At 51.5% G+C, this 21,579-nt stretch overlaps 1 protein-coding gene across 2 annotated transcripts in view; it reads left to right on the top strand.

The window, feature by feature from the left end:
- CD276 (CD276 molecule) overlaps positions 1-5,156 on the top strand; it is a 30,570-nt gene extending 25,414 nt beyond the window's left edge. The window contains exons 8-11 of one of the 2 annotated variants that reach the window (XR_009209795.1): positions 299-340; positions 1,786-1,821; positions 3,577-3,706; positions 3,932-5,131. Coding sequence is in view for 1 of the 2 variants with exons in the window: in XM_032174804.2 (XP_032030695.1) it covers positions 299-340; positions 1,786-1,821; positions 3,577-3,599 (101 nt within the window). In the remaining variant the exon portion in view is untranslated. Of the gene's footprint in view, positions 1-298; positions 341-1,785; positions 1,822-3,576 lie in introns of both variants that reach the window. The other variant, XM_032174804.2, reaches the window with a different exon arrangement.
- Positions 5,157-21,579: the final 16,423 nt, after the last annotated feature.

Genomic DNA, 21,579 nt, shown 5'->3' with positions numbered 1-21,579 from the left:
GCTTCAGGCTGGGTGGATGGTCTTTGGCTGGGTGAGTGGTGGGGGCGCCAGGCTGGGTAGTTTTTGGCTGGGTGAGTAGTGGGCTCCAGGCTGGGAGCCCCTTCATATTGTCACAGGCTCGACTCTGCTGTGCTCTGCTCTCGGGCTCTAACCGGTGTCTAGCATTTGGACCACAGGTCAGGCCCACTCACCACTCAGGCCCTGTTCACTAGCTTCCTGCACTCTCAGGTGGGAAAGCGCTGGCATGAAAATGGGCTTGCGAAAGATTTTTGTTTATTCTGAGTTCTTGCCTTTGCAGGAGCTGAGGACCAGGACGGGGAGGGAGAAGGATCCAAGACAGGTGAGTCTGAACTTGGAGCTGACCGTCTTGGCTGGGAGAGGGACATACGGGAAAGGAGAGAGGACTCTAGGATCTGGAGGGGCCAGATTTGCTGTAAGGTTTGAATGAAATGTGTTCTCTGGACTCAGGCCTCCCCACCCCGGTGAGTCTGCTCTTTGCCCAGAGTTAGGCAGGAGGTGGATCACCCAGTTCCCTCCCAGGTGTGGCTTCATTTCTCCTGCCAACCTTTACCCATCTGCCAGGGCCGATTCCACCTGATTGGCCCCACACTGTGGAGTCTGGTGGCTTCCTAGGGGTGGGAGATCGGGCAGTCTGGGTTTAAGTTCCTGCTCCATCTCAGGTAACCAGAGTGGCCTTGAGCAAGATGCTTTGCCTCTCTGGCTTCAGTTTCCTCTTATGTAAAATGAGGATAATCACAGATTCATAGGTTGTTTGAATTATTAATTAATTTAATTAATTGAGATAATGTATATAAAGGACCTAGTATCATATCTAGTGCCAAGTGCTTAATACTCTGGAGTCCTATTACTATTAGGCAAACAGCTTAAGACAATACTGTTCTAGTTACAGACTGTGTAGCTTTGGGCAAGGTGCCTTGCTCCTCTGGGCATCAGTTTCCCATCTGTAAAATGTCATCCTGACCCTGCCCTGATGGCACCAGAGGGCTGTTTTGAAGCTCTCTCAGGTGACTGGAGAGGGAGGTACTTGCAAAGGACATATGAGCATGGCACAGTAAGCCGGGGGCCCAGCTTGGGTGGGTGCCAAGGCACTGGTGCCCATGGCCGACTCCCAGGGGATCCTCGGCTGGGAGAGGCAGGTTTCCGCTGAGCCATTTGGGATGGTTCCAGTTAATGCCAGTTCCCTCCCCACCCCCGCAGAAGGAAAGGCAGGAGATTGACACTTGGGGACTGCTATAAATTATGCCAATTAATTCTTTGCCTGTTGGTGCCCAGTGTGGCAGGCATAGAGACAGCTCTGGGATCAGACCTCATTTTTCATGCTCAGAGGCAGATGTAGTTGGCAGAAGGGAGGGAGTGGGGAGAAGAGTGTGGGTGACAGAGTTGGTCAGTCTCATTCCACATGGTCCCAGGCCCACCTACAAATCTGCCAGCCTCCTTTAGCTTCTCACATCACCCTGTGTGTACAGTGGGCTCAGGGCACTTCCGCGTCTCCAGCTGGAGGTGGAGGGCTCAAGGGTTGTCCCATTCTATAGATGCAGAAAACTAAGGCCTAGAGAGGAGAATGACAAGCCACAGAGTGGAACTGGGACCTGGGACTGGGGCTTGGGACAGCAGCCTAGGGCCTCTTCCCTTGTGCTATGAAATGGTCCCACTCTGCTGACTTCTCCCGCCCTTTCCAGCCCTCACTCCTCCCTCTGCCTGACTCCCTACCCCACCACTTCCCACGGTTCCTCCCTCACTGTGTGCGCCTTCCTTTTTTTACAGCCCTGCAGCCTCTGAAACACTCTGACAGCAAAGAAGGTAAAGACACCTGGGCTTGAGATTGTGTCTGTGTATGCACACATCTGTGTGTGAGAGGCTGAGAGGGTGGGTAGGCATCATCCTTTCACTAGTGACCTGAGGCCCCCTCTGCAGAAGAGCAGCCTCAACTTCCCCCTGGTGAGATGGCAGAGGGCTGAGTAACCAAGGTCCCAGCTGCTCTGATGGGACCCACATATGACAGAGGCTTAACCAGGACAGGAGTTTATTCCTCCTTCCTGTGACAGTGTGAGCATAGGTAATCGTAAAACCACGGATGACCTGGAGCCAGGTTCCACTTACCTGGATTCTGCCCTCTTCAATTTCAAGCTTTACTCCTAGGTCTAAGAGGCTGTTTGAGGTCCCACACCCTCTCCAGAGCCAAGAGGGAGAGAAAGGAAGGATATGTTTCCTTCTAGAGCTTGACTAGAGCTTGACTAGCCTGCATCACTTCCGCTTACATCTCATTGGTCAGAACCCAGGCATATGAGCCCTAACTCAGGGGAGGCTAGAAGAGTGTTCAGCTGGGTAGCCATGTCCCTGGTGCACAGTGGGTGGTTAGTAAATGTCCATAGTCATTATTAGGCCTATTGTTATAATGTCAGTGATGACATTTGGAAATGTAGGAGATAACTCATTTCCTTCCTGTTGTTCAGAATCAAATAACCATAGAAGAGCTGGGCAGATGGAGATAAAAAGTGTCAGCTTAGGCCAGGCATGGTACTTCACACCTGTAATCTCAGCACTTTGGGAGGCCGAGGTGGGTGGATCACTTGAGGTCAGGAGTTTGAGACCAGCCTGGCCAACATGGTGAAACCCCGTCTCTACTAAAAATACAAAAATTAGCCAGGTGTGGTGGTGCATGCCTATAATCCCAGCTACTTGGGAGGCTGAGGCGGGAGAATCACTTGAACCTGGGAGGCAGAGGTTGCAGTGAACTGAGATTGCACCTGTGCACTCCAGCCTGGGCGACAGAGATTCCATCTCAAAAAAAAAAAAGGTCAGCTTGATTTTGAAGAGTTGCTGGAGAATGTGGCCTGGATGGGCAAACCAGTTTGCTTCCTAATCCTGCTCCTTGGTGAGGCGGCCTGCCCCCTCAGTCTCTGGCCACTCTGGACAACCACAGAGGCAGTGCCCAGATGGGGGAGCTCTTCTCCTCTCCCTAGGGACATACAGAGCCCCAAGAATGGGTGAGGGCGAGGGCAGGGGCAGGGCCCAAGCCCTTCTTCCCAAGTCTCCATTCAGCTCCAGATGCAGAGTGGGGTCTGAAAGATGAGTCTTTGGGATGGCCCTCCACATGGAGACAGGAAGCCCGAGGGAAGGAGGAGGGCCCCTGCCGTATCACTCTCAGGGAAACCAGTGTGGAGGGGAGACTGGGAAGGCTGCCTGCTAGACGAGGGAGTTGGGCCAGGCCTTGGAGGGTGGATGGGATGGACAAATAGGAGATGAGAAGGGAAAAGTGTTGCACATAGAGGGAGAGTGGAAGGAAGTGTATAGGGCTGTGGGCCTGTGGGTACTGAGAGGGGGCTGTGTGAGGTGGTCCCCCTCAGGTGCCCCGGCGTGCCTGGCACCTGCATCTGTGTCTGGGCCTCCAGGGCAGTGGTCAGCATGGGGGCTGTCCGTTGGGCTGCTGTCTCACACACACTCCCTACTTGAAGTGTGACCAGGTGCCTGAGCTTCTGGCATGATCCCAAAAATAGAACTTCTGGCATCTAATGCTTTTCCCCTCTCTTTTTTTCTTCCCATCATGAAATGAAGATGATGGACAAGAAATAGCCTGACCATGAGGACCAGGGAGCTGCTGCCCCTCCCTACAGCTCCTACCCACTGGCTGCAATGGGGCTGCACTGTGAGCCCTGCCCCTAACAGATGCATCCTGCTCTGACAGGTGGGCTCCTTCTCCAAAGGATGCAATACACAGATCACTGTGCAGCCTTATTTCTCCAATGGACATGATTCCCAAGTCATCCTGCTGCCTTATTTCTTAAGACACAATACACAGACCACCCACAACCTTATTTCTCTAAGTCATCCTGCCTGCTGCCCTATTTCACAGTACATACATTTCTTAGGGACACAGTACACTGACCACATCACCACCCTCTTCTTCCAGTGCTTCGTGGACCATCTGGCTGCCTTTTTTTCTCCAAAAGATGCAATATTCAGACTGACTGACCCCCTGCCTTATTTCACCAAAGACACGATGCATAGTCACTCCTGGCCTTGTTTCTCCAATGGCTGTGATACATTAGTGATCATGTTCAGCCCTGCTTCCACCTGCATAGAATCTTGTCTTCTCAGACAGGGACAGTGCGGCCTCAGCATCTCCCGGAGTCTAGAAGCTGTTTCCTCTCCCCTCCTTCCACCTCTTGTTCTAGCCCCAATACTGGCCTTTTTCCTCCCTGCCCCAAGTGAAGACAGGGCACTCTGCGCCCACCACATGCACAGCTGTGCAGAGAGACCTGCAGGTGCACGTGCTGGAACACGTGTGGTTCCCCCCTGGCCCAGCCTCCTCTGCAGTGCCCCTCTCCCCCGCCCGCCCTCCCCACGGAAGCATGTGCTGGTCACACTGGTTCTCCGGGGGTCTGTGATGGGGCCCCTGGGGGTCAGCTTCTGTCCCTCTGCCTTCCCACCTCTTTGTTCCTTTCCTTTCATGTATCCATTCAGTTGATGCTTATTGAGCAACTACAGATGTCAGCACTGTGTTAGGTGCTGGGGGCCCTGCGTGGGAAGATAAAGTTCCTCCCTCAAGGACTCCCCATCCAGCTGGGAGACGGACAGCTAACTACACTGCACCCTGCGGTTTGCAGGGTGCTCCTGCCTGGCTCTCTGCTCCACACCTCCTCTGTGCTCAAGGCTTCCTGGATACCTCACCCCCATCCCACCCCTAATTCTTACCCAGAGCATGAGGTTGGGGCGGAAACCTGGAGAGAGGGACATAGTCCCTCGCCACGGCTAGAGAATCTGGTGGTGTCCAAAGTGTCTGTCCAGGTGTGGGCAGGTGGGCAGGCACCTAGGCCCTCCGGACCTTTCATAGCAGCAGAAGAGGCAGAGCCTGGGGCAAGGCAGGGCCAGGAGTGCTTTGGGGACACCGAGGGGACTGCCCCCTACCCCACCATGGTGCTATTCTGGGGCTGGGGCAGTCTTTTCCTGGCTTGCCTCTGGCCAGCCCCCGGCCTCTGGTAGAGTGAGACTTCAGGCGTTCTGATGCCTTCCGGATGTCATCTCTCCCTGCCCCAGGAATGGAAGATGTGAGGACTTCTAATTTAAACGTGGGACTCGGAGGGATTTTGTAAACTGGGGGTATATTTTGGGGAAAATAAATGTCTTTGTAAAAAGCTTTTTCTCTGTGAAGTGTTTGGAAGCAGGGTGGGCCCCAGGACTCAACTGGAAGGATTCTCTCCTGGATGTTTTAGTCTGGGGTAGGGAAGCCTGGCCCTCCTTATCTCACCACCCTTAAATCACTGGATCTCCAAGGCCATTTGGCTCCCTCCTTGGCTTCAGTTTCCCTCTGGGTAAAGTGAAGTTGGTTGTCCAGAAAGCCAGGCCCTTTGGTCACTGTATGGGGCTCCTCCCACTGGAAGCATCACCCAATTTCTTTGCCTCAGAAAACTCAAACCTAGGCTTGTTTAGGGCCTCTGCTAATATACCCATTTTAGAGATTGCGAAGCTGAGACCCAGTAAGAAGCTGGCACCAGGAAAAGAGTTCTGAATGCTGTTTCTGGCTGACTCAATTGGATGGGCACCAGGCCAGGGATCAGAGGGCCATTCCCAGGACATAGTTCTGCCCTATGACCCTGAGCAGGACATTTACCTTCTCTGAGCCTTGGCTTTCTTGTATGAAAAATAGCCACCTATGCACAGTGGCTCATGCCTGTAATCCCAAGACTTTGGGAGGCTGAGGTGGGAGGATCGCTTAAGGCCAGGATTTCAAGACTAGCCTGGGCAACATAACAAGACCCTGTCTCTGCACAGAAATAAAAAATTAGCAAGGTGCGGTGGCACACACCTGTAGTCCTAGTTACTCAGGAGGCTGAGGTGGGAGGATCGCTTAAGGCCAGGATTTCAAGACTAGCCTGGACAACATAACAAGACCCTGTCTCTGCACAGAAATAAAAAAGTCACTACAGGCACACACCTGTAGTCCTATTACTCAGGAGGCTGAGGTGGGAGAATCACTTGATCTTCAGCCCAGGAGGTCAAAGTTGCAATGAGCTGTAACTGTAGCACTGCACTCTAGCCTGGGCAACAGAGCAAGACTCTGTCTCTAAAGGAAAAAAAAAAAAGAAAAATAGGACTGAGGTTTTAACCACCTTCCACTTTGAAAGACTGACAGGAGGCACACAGGCTTCCAGAGAGCCAGATTCAGGGCTATGAGAGCCTGCCTAGGATACTGCGTTCATTTGCCCCTGGATGACAGTGTCCCAGCACTGGGACAGCCTGGAGCTTTGCAGACTCTGGGCAGCAGGAGGAGTCTGTGCTGGGGGTCAGGACACTTGACTTTCAATCCTGGCTCTGCTACTAACCTGTGTCCATGTCCTTCATACCTCTGAGCCTTACTTTCCTTATCTATTAAATAGGGGTAACAAGTCATCTCCCAAAAATTAAGTGGCATTCTTTACAAACTGGAGGATTTGTTATAAAGTTGATGGCTCTAGGGGTGAGATTAGTCATGTTGCTTGAGGTCCTGTCATCGGTGCTCTGGGTGGGTATTAGGATTGAAGGACTTCTACCTTTGCCCCTCCAACCCACTGTGTGCCCTTGAGCTTGCTGCTTCACCACACTGGGCTTCAGTCCCTACCTGTAAGGTAGAGACAGTAATAGTTCCTGTTTCAAAGCATTGTTGAGAGGGCTGGATAAAGCAGTGGGTGAGAAGACACTGCAATTAGGCCAGGTGTGGTGGCTCACGCCTGTAAGCCCAGCATTTTGGGAGGCTGAGGCGGGCAGATCACCTGAGGTCAGGAGTTCGAGAGCAGCCTGGCCAACATGGTAAAACCCTGTCTCTACTAAGAATACAAAAAAATTAGCCGGGTGTGGTGGCACGTGTCTGTAGTTCCAGCTACTCAGGGGGCTGAGACAGGAGAATCATTTGAGCCCAGGAGGTGGAAGTTGCAGTGAGCTGAGATCGCGCCACTGCATTCCACCTTGGGTGACAGAGTGAGACTCCATCTCAAAAATAAATAAAAATAAAAAGACACTGCAGACCATTAGGTGCTGGGCACATGTGAGGGGCTATTCTTTCCCTCTTGCAGTCAGGCCCACACACTGTTGCTCCTTAGGTGATTTTGTAGATAGAGCACAGTGACTCGGAACAAGCTGTCTGAAGCCCAGTTTTTTCATCTGTAAAACAGGCACAGGAACCCATGCTTTTTCTTTGTGACAGGGCTGGATAAGGCTCAGACATGACACTGTATCAAGTGTTCTGGGCATGGACCCAGCAGGTGTGGGACTTGCCTGGAGGCTTAGGGGTAAAGAGAGTGGCAACTAAGTCCTCTGGTGACAAGTGCCCTGGACAGCAGTATTTTTAGCTGCCCTTCCTGGGCAAAGCTCCAATTCCTGCATTTTAATGGAGAAATAATTCTCACAGTGCGACAAGCTGTAGCCTGCAGGTGTCACATCCATATTAAAGAGGGGACAGAGAGAAGTTCATTTGCCTGGCTCAAGGTGTGACCAGAATTCGCCTCCAGGACCATTTGTAACCAGGGCTTGAAGACCGATTAGTGGATCTGACCACTCACCACCCAGAAGGAGGAGACTGGGAGGAGGGGTGAAAATGGTGTGGCCAGGGCACCTGGATCATCCTGCCTCTTCTACTTGTGTGTTTGGAGCATTCTGCTTACACTCGCAGACCCTGGGCAGCAGGAGGAGCCTGGGCTGGGGGTCAGGACACTTGACTTTGAATCCTGGCTCTGCTATTAGACTGGCCTCCTTCTAGACTGTTGTATCAGTCTTACACATTTACAAAAATATCATAATCAAACATTATGCAACCCTTTTTTCTGTTTTTCTTTACTCTTTTCCCAAGTCACTTCTAGAGTGTACTCGTCCTATTTACTTTCTATATTGATGTGTAACATACCTCTAGTATTTACAAGATGCTAATCCTCAGTTTATGACTCCATGAATTTTTACACAAATCTCTACCCATATAACCACTACCCAGATCAAGATATAGAACAGTTCCTGGATTCCAGAAAGTTCCCTAGTGTTCCTACCCAAGCAACAGCCCCGCCCACTTGGCTGCTTTCACCAATTAGTTTTACTTATTCTTGAACTTCATATAAATGGAATCCTGCAGTACATGCTATTTTCTATCTAGCTTCTTGCAAAGACCTCCCTCGTTCTTTTTAAATGGCTACATAGTATCTCATAGTACTGCTGTTCTAGCCTATATTTTCCTAGTTCCTACAGTTTAAGACACAAATAATGCAGGCTTGTGCTCGAGTTTCTACAGTATGGAGCCCTAGAAGTGGGATCTCTGGATACATTTTAGGTCTTGGGAGAGTTGCCAATTGTTTCAGCTGCCTTTTTAGCCAGTCCCTGTGGCAGTAAGAATGTGCAAGTGAAGAAAACTTAGGGTGGCTGGAAAAACTGATTCTAGACAGGGCAGAGATGGTGCTTGGAATTCACATCCAGCTGGGCTCTCAGAGACTTCAGAGTGGAGCCTGATTCGGTAGTGTACAGGGCCTGCAGTCATCCCTTCCACCCACTCTGGACCACCTTGCCCGTTAGCATCTGTCACTGCCGCTGCCTCAGTTCCCAGGAGCTGTCTGTGTCCCCGGTACCCCAGTCCTGGGGAAGTGCGTCTGCCTCCTAGTGGATTATGTGGGCCCAGCAATGTGTTCTGAGTGAGTATGTGCCAGGGTTGAGCCCTGCACCTGCAGCACCGTAACTGATGGGGGGAGGTTCTCAGCATCTTGGGGGTTTTTCTCTTTTTTATTCCTTTTAAAGAAGGTCTCACTCTGTTGCCCAGGCTGGAGTGCAGTGGTACGGTCATAGCTCACTGCAGCCTCACCCTCCGGAGCTCATGATCTTCCTGCCTCAGTCTCCTGAGTAGCTGGGACTGCAGGTGCCTGCCACTACACCTAATTTAAATACATATATATATATATATATATTTTTTTTTTATTTTGCAGAGACGGGATCTTGCTATGTTGCCTGGGCTGGTCTCAAACTCCTGGGTTCAATCAATCCTCCTGCCTCGGCCTCCCAAAGTGCTGGGATTACAGGCAAGAGCCACTGTGCCTGGTCAGCATCCTGTTGGATGCAGGTGGCTCAGGTTAGGTTAAATCTCTTGCACTTGTGTCAGAGAGTATTCATAACCTTTGGCACTGCCAGCTCCAGGTAATTATGGTGACACTACTTCATTACTAATGAGGCAGCTCTTTGTTAGAACAGAGAAACACCTGGGTATCATAGAGGAGGCATAACCCGGCCCTCAGACACAGGGTCTGTGACCTTTACCTCCAGCCTTTCTCCAGCATCTGAGCAGCAAAATATCCCCTGCACCTCAGCCTTCCTTAGCTAATATGATTTCTCCACCCCAACGCCCTCCTCTGGATGTGTTTCATCAGCATCCCTTGCAGATTGAGGCTCTGGCATGGATCACGATGCTTCAGCTCATGATAGATCAGCTTTCACCTCCCGCATCCAGGGCACTATGTTCCTAGTGATACAGCTCCAGATCCCATTAGTCCAGTGGTTCTCAACCCTGGCTGCCCATTAGCATCACTTTGGGAGTTGTAAATGGTGCCTGGGCTCCATCCCCAGAAGTTCTGATGCAATTTGTTGAGTTTATTGCTAAATATTTGATGTGCATATGCCAGTGGCCCTAGTCTGGCTTATAAATTAATGTAAAATAGGATTCAGATGACAGCCTTGAGCAGAGACCTTTGAGACCCCACCTCTTAGATAAGCTAGCTATTCTCAGTGATCACCATATTGGACTGTGGGGTTTTTGTTTTTAATTAAGGGAAGCACACAAAATACAGGAGCAAGGAAGGTTGAGGGAAGTGATAATGTTTAGTTCAGAAAGGAGGGGGCCCTGTTCCCTGTGTTGTGGGCTGGGGAGAGAGCAGGCATCCTGAGTTCCTGCACTCAGACCAGACACGTAGGCTCTGGGAGAATGATGAAGGATGGGGTGCCGCTGGTGATGGCTCAGTCCTTTTTAGCTCTAGGAAATGGGGGGCCCTACCTACTCCTGAGCGTCCTCTCCCCCTCCTCCTTTCACGGCCTCCCTTTTGCCTCTGTGTCTCTCCCCTGTCGCCCCCAGGCCTCCAGATGTGCGTAGCCACGTGGCTGCTTCTGACTCCCTCTTCCCTCCAGCACTATGTCCTCTGCGGAGGGAAGGACCAACTGTCCTACTCCCGGTAGCCATCAGTCTACGTGCATGTGCCAGGCTCAGGGAAATAATAGCCTTCGTGCTTTTCCTGCTCCCCCCCCCCCCACCTCCCATCTCACACGTGCTTCAGAATCAGGGTATCCTGGGGTCTCTACCACACTGCAGCCCTGTAGTATCCAGAATGACTGAAGCACAGCAGCTCTCCTCTACCACCCCCACCCTCCTTCTTGCAGCTCTCTGGCCTCTAGTTCTTCCTCAGTCTCAAAACTCCCCTATCTGAAGTCCACCTGCCTACCTACCTACCCTAATTTACAGGCCAGCATGCTCCCTGGGTGCTGGTCCTCACGTTGCAGTATCCTCTCCTAAAAAGTCCCTGTGGAGTGTGGCACCATTGTTGGAGATGGGGAAGAGGGACTGATGTGTCTGCAGAGCCTGCCAGCCACTGAACTGACATTTTGCCTTATTTGCTAAGATAATTTAGTGTAATTTGCTACTAATGAATGAATGCGCTTCTTGTTCTTATGGCTTTTGTAATTGCATTGAAGTCCATGCGCTTCCTGACAGCAGTTTCAGCAAACGTTCCGGGAACTGAAGCTGGCCAGGTTGCAGAGGGCTCAGCCTCCTTGGGTGACCATGCTGAGGGCCTTGGTGACCTGTGAGGCATGGCCAGGGTGCTGATTTTCTTGGTGTCTCTATCTGTGCTGTTCTTCTCAGCGTCCTCCCGTCCACTGCGGCCAGGAGGATCTGGGTCAGCCCAACAGGAGAATGTGCTGGCAGCCAGGGGTTCTGGACCTAGGACATTTTTGGAATGGGCAGTGCAGTGCTAGGAGAATAGAGTGCATTCTGTTCTGTCTGCAGGATGGGTGATGAGGGAGTCAGGGGGAAGTATAAGGGAGAAGGGGACAGAGATGACTGGCGAGTGGCAGAAGTTGCGTTTCACATTCAGTCGTGTTTATAAGCATGTGCTCCAGCTCCCCCAATCCTTGGATATGCCCTCTCTCCCCTCTGCCTATTCAGATCCTATACACCCCCTCCTATGTATCCCCCCAGATCTCTGCAACTCCGTGTTTCATAGCTACGATGAAGCACTTGCTCATTCATTGCTCTCTGGGAACTCATCTCCTCAGAGCAGGTCTGGCTTGCCCCCAAGCCCAGAGCCGGGCACAGAGCAGCTCCTGTCCTCTGGTCTGCTGCAAGCAGGAGGTACCCAAACCACATTAATTCAGGTCTCTGAATGGAAGTAACTAAGGCTGAAGTTTACTTCTACGCTATCCTTGAAAAAAGGATTTCCCAGCAAATGAACAATGTAAATGAGGCTGCCAAATGGTGCTTCACCTATTTAAAGGAATAATCTATTTTAAAAATCTTTTAGAAGCCTTTAGTTACCCAGAAACAATTGATACGGTAATTGCAAGCCATTTAAAAAATTTATTAGAGAAGACTCTCTAAGCTCTGTTCACCCACTCCCATGCTCTGCTAACCCTTAGGGAGCTGGGTACTAAATGCTCGGTGTCCTGTAGGCCCCATCTGTAAAATGGGGTCAAGAGTAGTACCTTCCCCTCCCTAGTTGACCAAAATGGACAGAGAATGCCCAAAGGACAGAGCCTTCACAGGGCCACCTCACCTGCACTTGCACAGTATGAATGGACAGATCTGGGCAGATGGCACTGGACTCAGCCAGGACAAAAGAGAGCTTTGACCTGAGACCAATAGGAAGGGGCTGGATGGTCAGACAGGATTTGTGTGGGGAGGATGGGGGTGGAAGCAGAGGCGATTTCTCATTGCTCAGCCCAAGATGGTAGCTGAAGGAGCCCCAGGCACAAGGAGAAGCAGCCATGGCCCCCTGAGCACCAGCACCGCAGATCCCTGGCCTGCAGATAGATTCTGCTTTCTCAGTTTGATAGGCTTGTTGGCTTCAGCTTGGGGAGGAAAAACAAGCTCTTTCTCAAGGAGAGGAGCTGTGTCAGAGGTGGCTGTGGTGCCTCCATCCCTGCCGCACACCCCACCCCCACCCAGCCCTGCGAGAGATGCTGGGTCAGCAGGCAGGACACCATTCTTAGCCTCTCCCCTGGCCCTAGCCAGGCCTCTGCCTGCCTGGTGGTGTGGGGCGAGGCAGGCCAAGATGCCTGGGTTGAGGGACTCCTGCGGGCAGTTGTCTGGCCCTGTGCACCTGCTCGCCGCAGCTGCTCCTGGTCCAATGTTTGTGGCCCTGAATGGATGTGTGCATTTGGTGGGGTGAGAGGGTAGATAAGAGTGAAGACAGGAAAGCAAAGGGCAGCATCCACAAACTTGGAAACATCAGCCTGCTGAGGAAGGGACCCTCAAGCCCCTTTTCCACAGTATTGCTGAGCTCTAGAAGGGGAGGAATTGGGAGCAGCTGGGAGCAAAGCTCAGAATAGGACCCAGGAGGCTCTGCCCCCGGCTCAGCGCTGTGCCCACAGGACTCTGTGATACACCTCTGTGGGGTTCAATATGAGGACAAGAGGATGGGTATCTGAGCAGCCACTTCCTGCATGCGGTGAGGCAGCCCAACACAGCAGGCTCTTCCGTTTTGCAGCCCCCACAGAGCCAGCCCCTCCAAGGGAGCACATGTTTCATTGGCAGCAGTGGTGGCAGTGGCAGCTAAGCCCTTATGGGGCACCACTCCTCCCAACCTCAGCAACCTCCTCTCTCCTCCTGTGGTTTTCCTAATAAACACCTTTAAATATTTACGAAGGCAGCTTCGATGAAGTAACATGACATTGCTTTAAAACAATTTCCTTCTAATAGGTAGCTTGAGCACGGGCTCCATTTCCCAAGCTCCTAAGGGCAGGCCCATCAGGGTGAAACCCCAGGGTGGGCATTCAAGGCTCTCCATGAATGAGCTGAGCAGTGGGGATCCCTTCCCTCTCTCAGGGCCTCCACTGGGGGGCTAGGTCTGGTGGCAAGTGTGGTGTGACAGTGTCATAGGGGTCAGGGACTGGACTCTGGCAGAAGGGGTCTAGGGGATCAGGCATGCCAATTAGGGCTCTGGAAGAACTCCTGACATGGGAAGAGGCTGAAAACTGGAAGTTTCTCTAGAACCATGGATAGCACCTCCAACCTGTGCCCCTGGGGCACTGAGAAGCCCAGAAGCTGGGAGCTAGGACTCCTCAGTCTCTCTCCCACTTTATTGATAGGAATGGAGAAAGGCTGTACTTCAGAAGGAAGTGATGAGTGCCATGGGTTTCTAGGGAGGAACCTGGACTGGGATGCTGTGGCCACTGAACAGTTGGTAGCTGAGCTCAGCTGTTCCCCAGCAGCCCTGGCTGGAAAGGACATGATGGCAATGCTTTGTGTGCACGTTGTGGGGGTGGGTCGGGAGTAAGTCAGGATCTGCTGTTGGCCCCCCGATTTGTCTGTCTGGCCTTTGAAACTCCAAAAAGCCACCACCTACCCTCCTTCTTACACAAATCCCTGAGCTGCCCTCTCATGGACAGGTAGGATTGTACCTTGTCCAATCTCTTCCCGGCACAGAGGGGGAAACTGAGGTTCCTCCCCATCTCCCAGCCTCTCCCCAGGCTAGAAGGAAAATCCCATCCATATCTACCTGGCATGCAGACAGAGAGGAGGCCCTGATGGAGAAATTTTGGGAGGAAGATTCTATTCTCAATTCTCACCCCTCTCATCCCCAGAAAAGTCTCTTTCTAACAAGAGCTGTTTTCATCACCATTGCCTAAAGCCTGGAGCTGCTCTAATTACGTGTCAGGCTGGAATTTGACAGGAAGCATTTTAATTATTAATTTGAAGTGTGCTGAGCATGGGGTGGAGGAGGGCCGGCTCTCCAAGCTCAGGCCCAGCCCTGTCTGTTGGGACCTCATTAATGATACCTCAGACCTCCCAGCCTTTCTTCTCCAGATGGAGCCGCTTCCCTGCCATGGCCCAGGATCTGCACCTCCCACTCTTCTGACCTTCTAACCTCTCATTTTGCACCATGCTTTCTTGTTTTCCTTATTTTCCTAAGCTGTTTGGCACAGAGTCTACTGTTCCCATTACATGTGATGGAGGAGACTGAGGTGCAGGGAGGGCAGGGAGTCCAGTGGATGTCACAACATGCATTAGCCACAGGCAGGGCAGGGCCTTTTGGGGTTGTTGCCTGACAGCAGAGGTGGCCTTCTGCAGGACTGTCTCTCACCTGTTGTGTGCCATCTTTATATCCATATCATCCAAGGTGGCATGCAAAGTTTTTTCAATTTGTTGCCTGCATCTGATCTCATCTGATCCTTTTTTTTTTAAATGCAGAGTCTCGCTCTGTTGCCCAGGCTGGAGTGCAGTGGTGTGATCTTGGCTCACTGCAACCTCTGCCTCCCGGGTTCAAGTGATTCTCCTGCCTGTCTCCTGAATAGCTGTCTCCTGCCACCATGCCTGGTTAATTTTGTATTTTTAGTAGAGATGGGGTTTCACCATGTTGGCCAGGCTGGTCTGGAACTCCTGGTCTCTAGTGATCTGCCCGCCTCAGCCTCCCAAAGTGCTGGGATTACAGGTGTGAGCCACTGCACCCGGCCTGCATCTGATCCTTTCAAGGAGCAGTTTCTTTGCTTCATTTACACCCAGGCATGGGTGTGCCCTCTGGGCTCAGGGGCCAGACCACTCGTCCAGTCCCAGGTGAAGTAGAGTCAGAGCCTGTCGTGGGCTAAAGACATCATTTTGCTCATTTCCTCTTCTGCCCTCAATTAAGAAAGATTCATCCTCTGCTCATTGGTTGCTTTCTGGGTTTAACCCCTGGCACTGTCCTGTGTGTCGGGGCCTGTCTCTTCTTTCGCATGTCATTGTTTCTGCATTCTGGATTCAAGGCCACAAAGCTGCAGGCTGGGATGCAGCCCTGGGGCTGAAGATTGTGCTGTGTCACACAGGTCTAGCTGCTGCTGTGGTGTGTGAGACTGAGATTGCATTTCTGTCCCAGGCTTCCTTCTTTCTGCTGCTGGCCAATCCTCTTCCTCTCCAGGGCATCCCTGCTTCTGCCTGCATCCCAGGCTCGGTGCTCAGGAGCCCGTGCTCAGCCAACAGCCCTTACTTCATTTCTTGATGCAACCTTCCTTAGTGTTAGATTCGGTGCTGTAGTTGGATGGGAAAGTCATGATCCACTAGGGGAGATAAGCATTTATGTGAATTCGATCTAGGCAGAATTGTGGGGTCCAGAGGAGGGATCAAGGAACCCTGGAAGAATTGGAGCAGATTTTCCAGACATGGTGATGTGAGAGCTGAGTCTTGAAGGACATTTGGTATGTTATTCATAGTTGGGTGCATTGAACAGAAGCAACTGTATTTTAAACAGAAAGGAATTTAGTACAGGGTATTGGGTGCTTACAAAGACTGAAGGAGCCAGCTTGGGGCTAGGTCTCAGGAAATGATTTTTTTTTTTTTTTTTTTTTTGAGATGGAGTCTTGCTCTGTGGTCCAGGCTGGAGTGCAGTGGTGTGATCTCAGCTCACTGCAACCTCTGCCTCCTGGGTTCAAGCTATTCTCCTGCCTCAGCCTCCCGAGTAGCTGGGATTACAGGGGTGCGCCACCACGCCTGGCTGATTTTTCTTTCTTGTTTTTCTTTTCTTTTTTTTGAGACAGAGTCTCGCTCTGTTGCCCAGACTGGAGTGCAGTGGCATGATCTGGGCTCACTGCAGCCTCTGCCACCTGGGTTCAAGCGATTCTCATGTCTGAGCCTCCCATGTAGCTGGGACTACAGTCACACGCCACCATGCCCTGCTAATTTTTCTATTTTTAGTAGAGATGGGGTTTCACCATGTTGGCCACGCTGGTCTTGAACTTCTGACCTCAAGTGATCCACCTGCCTCAGCCTCCCAAAGTGCTGGGATTACAGGCGTGAGCCACAGTGCCTGGCCAGGAAATACTTCCAGAATACAGAATATCACAGAACTGACCAACCGGGGGCTGCTACTTTGTCATGCAGTAGGTTGAATAATGGTCCCCAAAGATGTCCATGTCCTAATTCCTGGAGCCTGTAAATATTACCTTACCAGGCAAAAAGGACTTCGCGGATGTAATTAGGTTAAGAATCTTGAGATGGGAAGATGATCCTGGATTATCTAGATGGGCCCAATATAATAACAAGGGTCCTTATAAGGAGGCGAGAAAGCAGAATCAGGAAAAATCAAAGGAGATGGATGACAGACCAGGAGCTGGCTTGAAGACGGAGGAAGGGGCTGTGAGCCAAGGAAGGCAGGCGGCCTCTAGAAACTGGACAAGGCAAGGAAATGGACTGTCCCCCGGAGCCTCCAGAAGGAACGCAGAGCTGCTGACACCTTGACTTTAGCCCAGTGAAACCGATTTTGGACTTCTGACCTCCACAGCTGTAAGAGAATAAATGTGTGTTGTTACAAGCCTCTGAGTTTGTGGTATTTAGTTATAGCAGCAAAAAGAATATGGGGAATGGGGGAAGAATCATTGGAACCATTGGGTTCAAGAATATGCTTCAACAATCTGATCCAGGGTACAGAAACAAACCCATCGCTGCTACCCTTCCACACCCCTGAATCTGAGGCCTCAGCACTGAAATGCTGCTGCAGTTCCACAGGCAGTCTTGCTGGCTGAAAGCAGCCATAGATAGCCTCCAAATCTGCCTTCCAGGTCTTGCCAAAGGGCCTCTAATTGCTGGAACTTAGTTCACACACAACTTCAGCTGCAAAGGAGCCCTGCACGTTTAGCTTCCCAGCCACTGCAGTCTAGCAAGGCCACGAGGAAATGGCAGGAAAGGGATGTTGAGTGTTCACCAAACATCTCAGACACAATGGGGAATAATTAATGATGAAAATGAGCAATATGCATTAAAACCTGACCACGGGCTCACCAGGAAAATCTCCCACCAGCCCATGCATGAGCATTGTACCTGGCCTCTGTGTAAAGATGAAGCTAAGCTACTTGCCCAAAAGTCCCACAGCAAGGAAGTGATGGAGGCAGGTTTGAATCCAGCTTTGGTCTACTTTAGCGCTTGAGCTTCTAACCGCTACACAATACTGAGGAGGGGCAGGGTCAGTGCCACGAGGGGAAATGGCCTTGAAGAACATAGAGGCACGAAGTAACCAGGCACTTCAGGGAACTGCAAGCAGCTCCTATGCCTTGAACAAAAGCTGCATGGAGAGGAGAAGCAAGGAGAGTAGAGAGCAGCAGAGGCCAGGCCACGAGGGTCTCCAGTGCTCTGCCACATGGCTGCACTGCACTCCTAAAGACCAGCAGGCACCATGGAAATCCCCTTTTTGCGGGCTTTTTCCAAAAAAGGTCTCAAGACAGGAGAGTAACAATTTGTTTTGCATTTCGTATGTGAAGAAAGGTTTACACTAGATCAGAGAACTGAGTCACGTAGGAAAGACAAAACCCTGACCCTGGTCACACACTAAACCCTGACCCTGTGATGGACTCAGCGTCATAGACTGAGCTCCAACCCTAGTCATAGATTGAGCTCCAATTCTGGTCACACACTGAACCCTGATTCTAATCATACACTGAGCCCTTACCCCAGTCACGCACTGAGCCTTGATCCTGGTCACACACTGAACCCTGACCCTGTGATGGGCTCAGGGTCACAGACTGAGCCCCAACCATGGGAACACACTGAGCTCTGACTGTGGTCACACACTAAGCTCCATCTCTGGTCATAGACTGAGCTACAATTCTGATCACACACCGAACCCTGATTTTGGTCATACACTGAGCCCTGACCCCAGTGGTGCACTGAGTCCTGATCACACACTGAACCCTAATCCTTGGTCATACACTGAGCCCTGACCCTGGTCACAGATAGAACCCTGATCCTAGTTATAGACTGAGCCCCATCCTTGTTCTGAACTGAGTCCTATTTTTGGTCTCTCCCTGGGCCCTACCTCTGGTTGTAGACTGGCCTGTCTTACAGTTGAGCTCTTATCCCATCCAACCACACCAGGAAGGCCACTTATCACTGGGGCAGTCAGGCAAAAGTGTGATTCATTCAGTGCAGCCCTTCTCTATTGCTGTGTCCACAGCCCAGGATGCACATCTTTAAAAAGCAGAGAAGTCTGCTTCTGTGACGTGAAAGATGACTGGACATGCTTACTTAGTGCTTGATGAGTCAAGGAGTAGGAGAAGGTGGAAGAGGAGAGGGAGGTGAGTTCCTAGAACATTAATCTCCCTTTTCTATAACAAAGAGGGCTCTCACTACAAGCCCCAAGCTCCCTGCCAACCAGATAGGAATGCAGAGGGCATAGCGACAACCTGGGACTAGCTGTGCTCTGGCCTGGGGCCTGCTGGGCTTCTGGGAGAGAGATCAGACCTCAGCCTCTCCCATGGCCACAGGCCAGCAGGATCTTAGTGAGATCCTGCATTCACAGGGGGCAGCAGGCAGAGTGGGCCCTTGGGGCTGGGCCCTGAGGAAACAACCCATTTGTCTGCTGGCAGGTGGATCCAAGGTACTCACAGTATAGTCACCCCAAAGTGGTTGCAGATGGGGTAAATGTGCTGGAGCCCCTGCGTTGCCCTCCACACCCCACCCCTCCTACTTTCCCCTTCCAGCTCTAGAGGTCACTTGGGCCATTCCTCTCCACACTGCCAAGCAAATTTCCACTAATTAAAACTGGAATTAAACCACTCTAGCAGCCTTCTGTTCTGTCCTGTCCCTAAAGTCTCCAGGACTCAAGAATGGGGTCTACCCACTAGCAGATGTAGTCGTCTCCAGCATGGAGGAGATAAACCATTCTTAATGGGCAGCTTGTTAAAATCCCCAGGACATGACTGGTTCTGGTGGGCCCACTTCCAGCAAAGTACAGCTGCCTGTGAGGCTCTTCTCTAGCCCCACCCTCCTGTCCTGCCTCTGCGATGACATATGGGTCAGGTACTATCCCTCTCTGGACCCTGCAAACTGACCCTGGGAGCAGCCACAAGAATGCTGCCCTGGGCCCTTGTTCCTGAGCTCAGGACATTTCCTAGGCTCAATATGACAGGGAGGCAGAGAGCCCTTGAGAGGGAAGTAAAAACATGGTGGTGGTGCATATCCTGGCAGGCCCTGGGGAAGGGGCTTCACACATATTTTTACATTGAGCCTTCACAGCAGAGACATTGGTGGGTTTTATATCCTTAAGAAAATGAAGCTCCAAGAGGTGAAATAGCTGGTGCAAGTTCACAAAGGTAGGAGGAGATGGAGCCCCAGTTTGGAACCACGGCTTTCTGGCTCTAAAACCAGAGTTACGGTTAGGGTTTAGGACCTCACATTGCATCACTTGTAGGCCAGCCTTCTCTCGGCTAGCCCTGCCCAACATTTGGTCCAGGGTACAAAGCAGCTTCTGCATCTGGCCACAGTTGGGGCAGGGGTTGGTCAGCCATCTTGAGCCTCAAGACTCTGGGATGGTGTCTGCCAGGCTTGGCCTGCCATGGATCCTGCCCTCTGCATCTGAAGTTTTGGGATGAGGTCTCTGCAGAGGGTGGTGAGGTGGGGATTATGGATCCTCTTGGGACAAGCCTGGGGCCAGGAAGGGACCCTTTCACTAGCCACACTCTGTCCCCTGTAGGAATCTCTCTGGGCCCCAGTGTGTGCGGTGAGGGTACTGTGGGCAGCTAGAGCTCAAAAGCATGAGGTCTGAGGCTCTGAACCTGGTCCAGAAGCCCTGGCAGCCTCAGCTTGGTGTCAGGGCCATGTGTCCTTGTGGCCCTGTGCAGGTGTCATAATCACCATGCTGCCCACCTCCAGGGCACACTGCTGTGGTGTCTCCAGGGGAGCTGTGCTGAGGGGGCCATTTACATAGGTGACAATGTGAGTGGTGTCCCTGGAGTTGTGCAGCGGCCCTGGCAGGTGCCCTCAACACTCCCTAGGGAAGGAAGTTCTGATAGGGATGAGGCAGGGGCAGAGGGAAGAGAGCTTGTCTGAGGGGTACATTGGAGGGCTTCTGGGCCAGCCTCCCAAGGCCGGCAGTAGTGGGGAAACCAGAGAATCTGATGTTGATGCATTTAGCTAGACCTTGCTTGTTGGGAGCACCACTGGGCCTTCAGAATATGCAAGCCTATAGGGCAAAGACACTTAAGAAAAATTCACTTACTGACATCTTGCTATGTCCCATTCAGTACTCGAACGATGGCGATTACTTCGTGAATGAGTTATCCCTGTGGCTGGCACTATAGTGGATTGAAGGAATAGCAACAAGGGCTATTTGATTTGAAGATTCCCTTATTAAAAAGCATGAAATCAGCCCTGCAATGATGCTCTGCATTAAAAAGCAAACAAAGCAACAAAACAAAACCAAAACCAATTGGAAGAAAAAAAAAAAAAAGCCAACCACCAAACAAAACTGGGTGCTTCGGAAAGTCCAGCAGAGGCCGGCTACCTCAAAGCACCAGAGGGTCAAAGTGGCCTGTGCCTGCCTTCACTGCCCCACGACCCAGAATGAAACTTTCTCCCTTTCAGGAAGCCTCTGGGAGTCTTGACCCTCAAACTCTGAATCTGGAGAGGGAGTGAAGCCCCGTGGACAAGGGAGGGCCAAGCAAAGGCAAGAGGTGTGTTTATTCAATGTACATGCACTGAGAACCTTATGGAAACATTGTTCCTGCCCTCAAGGGGCTTGCAATCAACTGGAGGAGACAGCTGTATGGGTGAAGATAAATCTTAGTGCAGTGATGAGGGTGGGTCAGAGGTACACTTAAGACACAGCAGGGCAGAATGGAAGAGACATGGTGAAAGATGAGTTTGGGATAAGCTGAATTGGCAGGAGTCAGCCTCATATGCCTGCAGGTGCCAGTGTGAATAAATCAGAGTCCCTGGGCCAGCGTGGGGACACTGGTGAGTGCCTGTCCCACCCAGAAGGGCCCTGCTGCTCAGTTCCTGCTGACTGGTTCTGTGTGGAAATGCCAGCCCAGTGTTGTCACAGCTACTGATTTTTTTCCAAGAAATCTGAAATCTGGAATTTTACGTAAAATTCTTTTTTTAAAAAAATGTAGGAAGCAAAACAGGTGTGCAGGCCACCAGTCTACAACCTGTGGATGAGAGAAAGAGAAATATCCAGGGAACTGAAGGGTGAGCAGGGTTAGCTTGACCTGAAAAAGGGTGTTCTCTGGGCTAGAGAAGTTCTCAGGACGTCCCCACTCACCCCGGGCAGGAGGACCATCTGCAGCTTCCCTGACACCACCCCCAGCCTCCAGCCCAAGCACAAGGAACCGCATTTTTCAGGAAGCCAGAGAAAAGGGTTTTCCTTAAGAAAGACTGGAACCCTTTAGGAGGCCCATATGTTGACTGGCAAGACTGAACTCCATGTCTGGGGGGCCATCCTGAACAACTTTGTTTACACCAGGCATTGAAGTCTGTCTTGAGAGGGACCGGCAGCTCTTAGGTACCAGGACACTGCAGCCTGTGCCACTCAAAAGTGGTATCAGACTGAGCATGCCTGGGAACATGTCCTAGACCTATCTCTTTGCCAAGTGGGGCTCCTGCCTCCC

Source organism: Hylobates moloch, unplaced genomic scaffold (genome assembly GCF_009828535.3).
Source record: "Hylobates moloch isolate HMO894 unplaced genomic scaffold, HMol_V3 SCAFFOLD_14, whole genome shotgun sequence".
In the NCBI taxonomy this organism is placed as follows: domain Eukaryota; kingdom Metazoa; phylum Chordata; class Mammalia; order Primates; family Hylobatidae; genus Hylobates; species Hylobates moloch.
The sequence above is the reverse complement of the archived record's forward strand: the minus strand, read 5'-3'. Positions and strand labels throughout refer to the sequence as shown.